At 42.3% G+C, this 12078-nt stretch overlaps 1 protein-coding gene across 2 annotated transcripts in view; it reads left to right on the forward strand.

The window, feature by feature from the left end:
• Positions 1 to 1852: 1852 nt before the first annotated feature.
• SPIRE1 (spire type actin nucleation factor 1) overlaps positions 1853 to 12078 on the forward strand; it is a 148987-nt gene continuing 138761 nt past the window's right edge. The window contains exon 1 of one of the 2 annotated variants that reach the window (XM_040264585.1): positions 1853 to 2263. In XM_040264585.1, the coding sequence (XP_040120519.1) occupies positions 1987 to 2263 (277 nt within the window). In that variant the 5' untranslated portion in view covers positions 1853 to 1986. The remainder of the gene's footprint in view (positions 2264 to 12078) is intronic. The other variant, XM_040264586.1, reaches the window with a different exon arrangement.

A 12078-nucleotide genomic window follows, 5' to 3' on the forward strand; every position in this document is an offset into this window, starting at 1 on the left:
GCTTGTGCTTCCTCCAGCCCAGCGTTTCTCATGATGTACTCTGCATATAAGTTAAATAAGCAGGGTGACAATATACATACAGCCTTGATGTTACTCCTTTTCCTGTTTGGAACCAGTCTGTTGTTCCATGTCCAGTTCTAACTGTTGCTTCCTGACCTGCATACAGATTTCTCAAGAGGCAGGTCAGGTGGTCTGGTATTCCCATCTTTTTCAGAATTTTCCACAGTTTGTTGTGGTTTTTTGAGGAAGGACAAAAATGTTTGTGACTTTTGGCTGTAGTTGTCCAAGTGCAACACTGCAACAATATCCCATAAGGCCGGAAGATGGTGCTATTGTCTATCAAAGTAGACCATTCCTCTGTTTCTCTGTATTATTCAAAACGAGTGCTTTAGGGGCCTGGAGTTGTTATGACTCCAGGCTTCCATGCCAAAGGGTTGGGGTTTCATCCCTGGTAGGGGAACTAAGATGCCACGAGGCAGAGTCAAACAGAAACAAAACAGTAATATTTTAAAGTCATCTGTATTCTCAAAACTCACACGGGGTTTAAACTTTTAAAACAGCAAAAATTTAGCATTAGTTTCTATGTTTTTAATCAAGAGGTTTTGTATATCTACATCTATCCTGTCTATGTCATCATGTAAGGAATTTGACCTTTGTCTTTTCGGGGATGTGGCACACGCAGTGCATTTTTTACAAATTGGATTATGAACTGGTAATTAAGTGACATTACTTTAAAGGTTTGTTTTGTATCTCTTGTAATGAAATTATAATAGAGTGCCCAGGGAGAAGCTTTTCCTTCCTCTTTCAGAGTCTTATCTACTTTTGCTTTTTGTCTTCTCCCTATTCCTGCTTTACGTACTGTGGTGTCTTAGGCATTAAGAATCGACTTGTATTAATAATTTCTACTATAAGATGCAGTTGTTGAGGGTGCAATATCTAATACTGCACATAAAACTGCCTTAAAATGTTTATTGGTATTTACTATTAGATACATACCTTACTGATTGATGCTTTCAACTCTGTAAGGTTCTCATACAGGACTAGTCTGAGAGTGGAGTGTTACCAATTAAACTCATTTGCCAAGGAGCGATTGTTTTATCCAAGAACTCTCTTTTGTCGCACACTTAATGGTCCATCGTGGCCCAGGAGGATTTTTTGCCTTTTCTTCTATGGCTAAATGCCCATGTGATAGCGGTTCATGAGGTGTGAACAGATTGGGTTAGCTGGGAACATTATCTTGGTGAAGAGTTGTACAAACGTCACAAACGAATCCGGAGGACGTCTGCGATTGTTTGCTACAAGCTTGTACCCCAGGCCTTGATCCGTGCGCTTGGGAGAAGCCAATGAGCAAAACGCATAAAGACCCTGTCCTGGGGCTTCACTCCCTCGTGAAGTTGGGGGCGGAGAAAGAGGTTATCCGAGCGAACGGTCCGGTGCGTTGATGGCGACGGTACCCAACCGAGCAAAACAGGACGCGAGGGGCGAGGCCAGGCGACTACGAAGTCTGTCCCGGCGCGGAGGCTGGCGTGGGTGTGATGCACGTGCGGCTGCAGGCGAGAGGCGACTCCCGGCAGCGGGGCCAACCTGGGGGCGGGGCTCGGAGGGCGCGGAGAACCCGGGACAGAGGAGGGGTGGAGCCAGGCCGCCCATGGAGGCGGGGTTATGGGCGGGGCGAGCCACTGGGGCGGGGATTGGAGGGCGGGGCGAACCTCAGGGCTGTGCGCCGCGGGGCGGGGCCGCGGACGCCATTGCGCCGCTACCGGCTGGCGGTGGTCTCGTCAGGCGCGCGGGCCCACGCCTAGTCCCTCGGCCCTCCCCCAGCTCAGTTCTGCAGCCCGGTCCCGGCCTGGTCTCCGCCCTGTCCCCGCGGCGGCGCGCGCGGCACGCGGGGCGGGGTTCCGGGGATGAGGCGGCGGCGGCGGCGCGCAGAGACGATGCTCCGCAGCTGAGGAGACGCGGCACCCCGAGCGCGGCGCGACCCGCGGGATGGCTCAGCCGGTCGGCCCGGAGGGCGGCGAGGGGCCTCCGGACGCCGGGGCGGCCGCGGGCTCGCAGGACGCGCTGAGCCTGGAAGAGATCCTGCGGCTCTACAATCAGCCCATCAATGAGGAGCAGGCGTGGGCTGTGTGTTACCAGTGCTGCGGCTCCCTGCGCGCCGCGGACGCCGGCCGCCGCCAGCCCCGCCGCCGGGTGCGCTCGGCCGCGCAGATCCGCCTGTGGAGGGACGGCTCCGTCACCTTGGCGCCCGCCACCGGCGACGCGGGTGAGCCGTCCCCCGCGACCCCCTTCGCCCGCAGGAGGCCCGCGGCGGGCCCTTTCCCCACCGCCCGCGACCCTCAGTCGCCAGCTCCGGACCCCAGACCCTTCCGCCTCGCGGCCCCCATTTCCCACGGAGCACGGAGGACCCTCACCCGGGCTCCGGCCCCACCAGGACCCTCCTCTACCCAGCCTTCGGCCCTCCGCCCTGCTTACTTCTCAGTCTCCAGCTGGAGGACCTTGGCCGAGGCCCCGAGCCCTTCCCCCACCGCGGCCCCCCGTCTCCCACGGAGGACCCCTGCCGCGCCCCGGGCCCTTCCCCCCAGCGCCCCCTCCCCCGCCCCGGTAGGCCGGGGACGCGGGCCAGGTCTGCGGCCGAGCGCCGCCGGAGTGGGTGGTTGCGTGGGCGAGGGTCTGGAGGCGGCCCCGGGAAGGGGCGTGGGTCTGAGGGTCAGTTTGCGGCCTGTCGGGGCGAGCAGCCGGCGGCCGGCGGGGGAAGGAGCGGGGTCGGTCGTGGGACGCGCGCTCGTGCGGCTCGCGGCCGAACCCAGGTGGGATGCGCTCGGCGCTGCCCAGGTTCGCCCGCACCTGGTCCCCGGCCGCTGCACCTTCGCGGGGAGCTGTCAGCAGATAGTGCTTTTCAGAGATGGGCAGCGATATTCCCTCGGTTGGAAATGTAAAGAAATCTGAGCCCTGAGGGGAATTCTGCTATTTGGGGAGAAATGAAGAGACTGGTTAAAAATAAACAATATAATACGATTTCCCTGTACGTTAAAATTTATTGTAATGAAAAACAGGCTTGTAAACTAAAAAGTTGACGGGATGTCAGATAGAATGGGTTTTACTTAGGTTATTATCTAATGTAAATTCTTTGGGATTATCACCTGCCCATCAGCGTATAGCTGCAGTTTACGCAAATATCTGTCGATGTTAAAGAGATTGGTAATATGTTTCTTCTATTAGTTTTTGTTTAATTCAGTCTTCTGAGAGACAAATATGTTAAAAACATTTTAAAAATTTTAAAAATCTACTCTTAGTTTTAGAAAGTTGATGGAAGTGTCAGAATGCTTAAAGTGAAAGATGTACTTCAGAATAGTTTTAATGAAAATTCTTATTTAATTGATTAGAATAGAGAACAGTCAAAAGAGTGTGTTATCAGTTCTGTCAATTCTAACAGAACTTTATTATTTATATTAGGTGTTGGGTAAACAGATTTTTAGAATTTTATTTAAAGCCAGTCTTTTAATGATTGTTTTGAAATTATTTCAAACAAATTTTTAGTTTATTTGATGTGTCTATTGCTTTTAAACTTGGACAATATTAGTGGGAAATAGTTTGTTATAATTTATTTACAGTGTATTAATATGACATGACAATATACTTTTATAAAATACAGCAAAACCATGCCTGGAGATCCAAGATTTCAAGGGGAAAAGTGTTTGTGTGCAGCCTGCTTTTCGAAGTTCATTAGTTGTGATGACTTCTAGAAAGAACAAACTTCTTTTTGTTTACATTATCCTTGAATTTAATCCCAGATTTCAAGTTGTGTTTGTGAACCTACCAGTAGTTTAGTTGTCAAAGACTGGTGGATTTTGGTGGTAGGTTTTTAAAAGTCATAACCTTATGTTGAAATGATTTACATTTTGTATCATTGGTATGAATGATAATGTATTGATCTCTTGGAATACATTCTGGCTCTGTGGAGAGAATGGCAGAGTTGTTCCCCACAGCAGCAGTAATCCATCCTTTTCCTCTGTTGTGGAGAGAGCCCCATCAAAGTTGCTGAAATGGTCTTCAGCTTTTTGGGTCAGTTGATTGAAAATCTGGGAAGTTCATACAAAAATATTGTTTATGTTAGATAATTTCTTTCTTTCTAGTATTAAGAGAAGTTGTGTGGTGGTGGAAGGCACCATATCTTCTGAACGTTTACTCTTGATTCTTAAAAATGTTGTACAGCTTGGTACTCTGCACCCTTGTATAAATTGTTTTTAAGGAGAAATGGTAATCATGAACATCCATTCTAAGAAGCACTTTGTTTTTTGTTATAAGATGTTTAACATAATTGTTGGCATTTGACAGCATTTGTATTTTCAGATGTTACCCATTGACTTACTTTCTAAATGCAGGTTGAGGAAGTTAAGTGATGTGCTCAAATTCATATTGGTAACTCTTTGAATCAAATCCTGGTCTTTTAACCTCTGGCCTTTGTGGAAAGGAACAGATTTGGTTTGATTTGGAATCATGATTCCTTCCATTTCTGGATGAGTAACCTTGAATAAGTTCTTTAATTTCCCTGAGTTCAACCTCTCATCTATAAAATGAGAATAGATCACTTTTCTCCCATGGGATGGAGGTTTAAGTGAGATGGTATGTGTAAAGTGCCTAATGCAAGGCTTGATAAGTAGCAACTACTCAGTAAAATTTAGTTCCCTCCCCCCTCATCTTGTGGTCCTTTCACAGCACCATGGTGCTTCTGTATTTTTTTACCCAGAATTGGGACACATGTCGAGTTTATGGATTCTCAGCCTATGCACGACATTTTTGACTGAATAGCTCTTTGTTGTGGGCGCTCTCCTGTGCCTGTGTAGGGTGTTGAGCATCATCCCTGGGGTCTACCCACCAAATGCTGGTCATCACCCGCCCCCTCTCCCAGGTGAAGTCTCCAGGCTTGGCTAGCTGTCCCTGGTTGAGAACCCCTGGTCTGGGAGGTGACAGGTGGTATTTATGGGGAATCTTTCTGCTGGTCACTGTTCCCTCTGCCGTTGCTGAATAGTTGGTTCTTACCACTATCAGCAGTGTTACTCCATTTAGTCCCATAGAAAGAAATAGCACTTACCATTCATTCTTGGTTTTGGAATTGAATGTAGTAGCAGTAATTAATTTTAGTCCTTGTTTTCTTTTAATAGTATCAGCACATACAGAATATCCCCATTTGGGTTGAATTAAAAAGTTAGAAATGCATTGTAAGAGAAATAGAAAAATGTAGGAGGCATGGAAATGAAACCAATATTAGAAGAAAACAAGAATGGATAATTTTATTTAGCATTCAGATGTAACTTTAAGTCATTTATTAATGTGTCCATGATAGTAGCGTGATATAGGGCTGAAGGAGATTAAAGAAGAAGGAAAAATTAGTTCTTTAGAGAATATTTTAAGAGGCAGAAAATTATGAATCAGGATCTTAAAATGGGTAGTATGTTTATGAAGTATTTCTGTGATGACAGGAGGGTGACTTGTTGGTTAGAATCAAGAGAGTATGTGATTTATCTTAGGTGGCTTACTTTAAATTTTAATTTTCCACAGTGTTTATGTGTTTGTAGTCATAAAAAGACCTTATTGCCTGGTAAAAGTTTCTTATATACGTGTTGATGAAGTTTTCATTCACATCATTTATTCAGAAGTTAGACACTCACTCAGCCTCCTGATACACACTCTTCTATTTATCAGCAGTGCACTTGACTGACCTTCAGGCCAGTTTTAATATACCTGTTCTTTAGAGAGTAGAAATTGATAGGATTTAGGTTGTATTCCCGGCTCCGCTAGAGTAGAATGTGTTTTTCCTATGATCACAGGAGTTATTAACAGTAGTTCTAGAGCTGAGAACTGCTGTATGATCTTAGCAGCCCTGTGGACCTTAAATATCCATCTGATGAAAATATTTTTGATGTACATTTAGCTTTAAATGTATAAAGAACACTTTCAAAATTATGAGCACATCTTGGTTTAAAATAATAGTAAGATTGGTAATAGGTTTTCCCAGGAAGAACAGTGGAATGCATATTATTAAAGACATCCCTTGATGTAGGGGCCATTGGGACTTTGTTTGGAATTTGAGAAGAGATGTGATCAGTGAGGCTTCTCTGCAGGGTTCATGCCATTTGGTGGGTACTGAATAATATCCTTTTTGAATTTAAAGAGAGACAGTAGTGAAAACATGTTTAAAAACATTAATTTTTGTCAAAGTAGTGAAAATTAGTGAAAGGTCAAAGTAGTGAAAACATGTTTTAAAACATTAATTTTTTTTTTTTTTTACTCTTCATATTTTTTCTTGAGTGTACGCATCCTTATTGTTAAATGAAAGGAATACTTGAGATGTATGTGCCCAGGGTAGAGGTCAGGGGTGAATGACAGTGTTATGGGTTGGTGAAATACCTTGTCATTTATATCAACAGATAAGAATTATTATATTTGAACAATATGTCCAGATACGTGGGCTTAATTCAATTTTAAAAACATGCATTGAGTCCTTTCTATGTGCACACAGTGTTCAAGTTTCCATGGGTGATGTAAATATAAATAGGTTTAGTCATTATAGAGGAGAAAAGAGAACATAAACAGAGTGACCAGTTTACTATGAAGCTAACACAGTGGAACTTGGAACCTGCTTCTCATGCAGTCCCCTTCCAGGCCTCTGGAAGGGGTTTTAACTATGTGTTGAGATGATTGTTTGCATGATTAAGATATTTTAGCTGTAATCAGTTAAGATTGCTGTCATCATTGGCTCCAGTTTACTTTCCAGCAACCAAAATCCCATAGACAGAGGAGCCTGGCAGGCTACATTCCATAGAGTCACAGAGTTTATCATGACTGAACTCACACACACACTCACAACCTTCCACTTGGGTCTTATGAGAGTGGCCACAGACACTTTTGGAAGAGATTTTGGAATAATGAGAGCCCGCTGTGGCTCAGATTTAGGTAAAGAACCTGCCTACAATGCAGGAGACCTGGGTTTGATCCTTAAGTCAGGAAAATCCCCTGGAAAAGAGAATGGCAACCCACTCCAGTGTTCTTGCCTGGACAATTACATGGACAGAGGAGCCTGCCGGGCTACAGTCCATGGGGTCACAGGGAGTCGGAGACCACTGAGCGACTAACATTAAGGTCTTGAAATAATTGGTTTGTGGTTTTGTATCTGTATTTCTGCCTCATGCAGAGGATGGGCAAGTATTAGTCATACATAGACACTGGTTCGTAAGTAAGTTGGGACTCTGTGGGGAAGCTATTTGCTTTACGAAGAGTTTTTGACTAAGTTTAGAAGGAAAAAAATCATTGATCTGCCAAGGACTGGGGGTTGATGAGAGACAGTGAGTTGCACTCTGCCTGTCTTGTCTGTAAACTCGAAATCACTTTCCTACTCGATTTCTGCACAATGGCAGCAGTCCCATCCCACCTTCACAGTAGTGTCATTGAGTCCTATGGTATTTCCCGTTTGCTTCCTGTTGGCTAAGTAGAAAAAAGGAAACTTCCCTCTCCCAGATACAGTACTTGTTTAAAACTATGAGGAAGATATCCCTGTTGCCAAATTGCCAAATGTAATTTTTTTAAAGTAATTTTAAAAATGAGATAATTTTGAAGAAAAGTTGCACAGATAGTGCACAGGGTTCCTGTGTGTCTCTTACCCTGTCCCCTCCTTGTTAACATCTTATATTTCTGGGTACATTTGTCAAAACTAACCATGAGCATATTACTGTTAACTAAACTCCAGACTTCATTTGGATTTCCCTAGTTTTCCATTAGTGTCGTTTTTCTGTTCCACAGTCCCACCCAGAACAGTTGAGTGCATTTAGTCATTACGGCTCACTAGTCTCTTCTGCTCTGTGACAGTTTCTCAGACTTTCCTTGTTTCTCATGACCTTCACAGTTTTGAGGAGGGTTGGCTGGGGGTTTTGCAGAATATCCTTCTGTTTAGGTTTGCCTGATGTTTTCTTGACTGGACTGAAGTTTTGCATTTGTGCAGAGAGTACTAGGAAGGGGCAGGGCTCCCCTTGTCACATCGGACTTGGGCATGTGGTGTCCAGACAACACCTCTAGCAATGTGAATCTTGTTTGCCAGGCTTCTCCACTAACATTTTTACTGTTTTTGCCTCTTCTATACGTTATCCTTTGAGCTGCAATCACCGGGGTCTCCTTCTGAAGTGGTGAATATTTACGTAGTATTTTTTGAAATTCTTTTATAAGGAAGATTGACTCTTCTCCCTGTTTGCTTATTTATTCTGTCATTTATTAAGTCTGGACTCTTGTATATTTTATACTTTGTTACCTGTTACCAGGTTATTTCTTTTGTTGCTCAAATTGTTCCAACTGTGGCCATTGGAGGTTCCTTCACGTTGGCTCCTGTGTCCCTCTATGCCCCTCTCTCTTGTGTTAAGCACTTACTTTCTGCACTACACAGTGTTTCAAGGCTTATCCTATTTATTTTCTGCCCCAGCCCTGGAATTAGATGTATCTCCAAGGAGCTCAGGGGTGGGTGTCCCTGTTGCTACTGAGGTTGTTTTATTTTTAATACAGAAGAAGAATGAAGTGGTAAAAGGCTTCATTACTTTTGTTGTTCAGATTTCGTTAGATTTGACAAGTGTCTCTGATACCTCGCCTTTACTGGCTTGCACCACTCTCTGCCTATATATTCATTCCTCTGTTCAGCGGTTGTTTACTAAACACCACAGCCAAGTTGACTAGGAAAGTTCAGACAGTCTGCCCAAGCTGTTTTATCATAAGCGAGCGATACCTGGGAGCTGAAGCCAGAGGAGCCTATATTGGGGTTCAAACTTGGATGGACTGGAGCTGATGGGAGGTCAGTGAAATGTGGCCTGGGGTCATCTGGATTAACTGAGATACTTAGATGCTTAAGAACTGGTTTGGGATAAATCTTGGGGACATTGGCCTCTCTCTTGCAAGTCCTTCTTGCATTCCTGGGCTAGAGGTGTCCCTGAAGCAGCAGCAGAACCATGCAGAATGGTCACTGGTAACACAACTACCCTATGTGAGGTAGTTCCCTGTTTTGTGAACATGTGTCTTCATTACAGCTCTGAAGTGCAACATGCAGATAAAATGTACTCATCCTGATGTCTTAAACCAAACAAAAGAGGTGAAAACAAAGTATCATTGGGCAAATGATTTTTGGTGTTGTCTACATACTTTACACCATTGCATGGGATCTTGATTACTTAGAGATTAGAAAAATGCTGATATATATAAATAGTAGTACAAGTTTACTAGGAAAGAGTAATGTTTTCCCTACTTCTAACTTCTGTGTAATTATTTTTGAGTGGCAGTATAATAAGGTCAGGACTAGACAAGATTTTTTTTTTTTTTTTGCATGGCTTTTGAGTTTATTCAGCTTATCTGGTCCAGATTTTGCTGTTCTCAGGGCAATATCTAACTGGGATTCTATTGATTTTAAATAGACATACTGTTTTGGTGCTTGCACTGTCCTCATCATACAAAGTAAATACATCAAGAAAATGTTGTACCAGATTTTTATACGATTTGAGCAGGTTTCACCTAGGTACTCAAGAATTCAAAGCCTTTTTTTATTTTAGTGATGATAGACTGATAATCAGAATCTCTTAGAGACTCTTTGGTATGTGTTGTGTCTATTTGAAAATAATTAAACCATTGACCACTTCTCTCCTGTCTAAAAATCTAATTTGACATTTCCTCCTCAAAACTTATTTTCTTTTTTTTTTTTGGAAGTTCAGTATACATACAGAAAAGTGCACAAATCATTAATGACGCAGTCTTATAAATACTAACCTGATTAAGAACAAAAGAATATTACGAGTAGCCGTCCACATTTAATCAGTGTCTTAGTTTATCACCATACTTTGGACTTGCTTGCTTGTGAACTCTTATTTGTGTGGAATCTTACATTTTGTGATGTGTGAGTGTGGCTGGCTGGCTGCTTTTGTTCAACATCTTGTTAGATAAATTATTTGTTGTTGCATGTTGCTTTGTATTGTTTTTATTGCTATACAGTATTCAGTTGTATGAAAATACCAAAGTTGATTTACCCATTCTTTTGCTGATAGACGTATGAATTGTTTGGAGTTCTTGGCTATTTCAAATAGGATTGCTATGAACTCTTCTGAATATCCATGTGTACTTCTGTTAGGTGTGTATCTAGTAGACTTGCTGGGTTGTTGCATGTATCTCTTGAGTTTTAGTAGATGTGCCCAAGCGGTTTTACAAAGTGCTGGTTTGTGTTTACAATGTGGTTAACAAATGAGAAGTGTAGCTATTTGGGTTGTACATATCTTTTAAAGTACTTTGGCCACCTCATGCGAAGAGTTGACTCATTGAAAAAGACTCTGATGCTGGAAGGGATTGGGGGCAGGAGGAGAAAGGGACGACAGAGGATAAGATGGCTGGATGGCATCACTGACTCGATGGACATGAGTTTGAGTGAACTCCGGGAGTTGGTGATGGACAAGGAGGCCTGGTGTGCTGCAATTCATGGGGTTGCAAAGAGTCGGACACGACTGAGCGACTGAACTGAATGGTTTTAAGTTTCATTTATCTGATGGCTAGTCAGGTTGAGTGCTTTTTTATGTTTATTTTTCATAAGGATGAAAAGGAACTTCTGTGAAGTTCCTGCTCAGGTCTTTTGACCGTTTTTCTATTATTATTATTATTTTTTTTTAATATTTGGTCTCACCCACCTCTCTGCATGTGACACTTAGTTCCCCAATCAGAAGTTGAGCCTGCGCTCACTGTTCCTCTGGAAGCCAGAGTCTTAACCACTGGACTGCCAGGGAAGTCCCAGGTTTTTTTCATATATATATAAAAGTTACGATTGTAACTAACTTACTGGGATTAATTACATTCACAGTGTTTTACAACCATCACCACCATCTGTTTCCAAAATTTTTCATCACCCAAACTGAAACTGTAACCATTAAACAATAATTGCCCATTCTTCCCTTTCTAAGCCCCTGGTAACTGCTAATCTACTTATGTTACGTTTTTTGTCTCTTCTTATTTTCACATGTTCTGATTTTTGTATACTCTGGATTTGAGCCATTTGCCAGCTATGTGTACCTTCTCCAGCTCTGTGACTTTCCATTTCACCTTGTTAGTGTTGTGTTTTGATGAATAGAAGTTTTTCACTGTTTCTGACATCACTCTCCTAGAAGTTTTGGTATATCATCACATTTTATTATTAAGTTCAAGTATTTTTCCAATTTTCATTGTAATTTCTACTTTGATCCATGGATTATTATGTCAGTTTTTATTTCTATTGAGACTGTATTTTTAGGTGCATAAAATTTACAGTTGTGATAACTTCTTGGTAGATTGATCTGTTTGTCTGTGTGTTTATAGTTAACGTGTGTACGGTTACATTGGCTTTATTTGACTAAAATTTACTCAGTATGTTCCTTTTCCATAATTTCACTATCAGTTTTTAATGTTCTTACATTTAAGGTGTGTCTTTTACAAGGAGGATATAATTTGGATTTGTTTTTTATCTAATGTAATCATACATAATTTAAGTTGGATTGTGTATTTTATTTACATTTAATATAAATACTGATTTTTAAAATCAGTAATTTTCTTTATTTGGCCTCACCATTTGGCCTGCGGGATTGTAGTTCTCTGAAGTAAAAGCAATCTATAGATTCAGTGCAATCCCTATCAAGCTATCAACGGTATTTTTCAGAGAACTAGAACAAATAATTTCACAATTTGTATGGAAATAAAAAAAAAACCTCAAATAGCCAAAGCAGTCTTGAGAAAGAAGAATGGAACTGGAGGAATCAACCTGCCTGACTTCAGGTTCTACTACAAAGGCACAGTCATCAAGGCGGTATGGTACTGGCACAAAGACAGAAATATAGATCAATGGAACAAAATAGAAAGCCCAGAGATAAATCCATGCACCTATGGACACCTTTTCTTTGACAAAGGAGGCAAGAATATACAATGGAGAAAAGACAATCTCTTTAACAGGTGGTGCTGGGAAAACTGGTCAACCACTTGTAAAAGAATGAAACTAGAACACTTTCTAACACCATACACAAAAATAAACTCAAAATGGATTAA

Source organism: Oryx dammah, unplaced genomic scaffold (genome assembly GCF_014754425.2).
Source record: "Oryx dammah isolate SB20612 unplaced genomic scaffold, SCBI_Odam_1.1 HiC_scaffold_22, whole genome shotgun sequence".
Lineage (NCBI taxonomy): Eukaryota > Metazoa > Chordata > Mammalia > Artiodactyla > Bovidae > Oryx > Oryx dammah.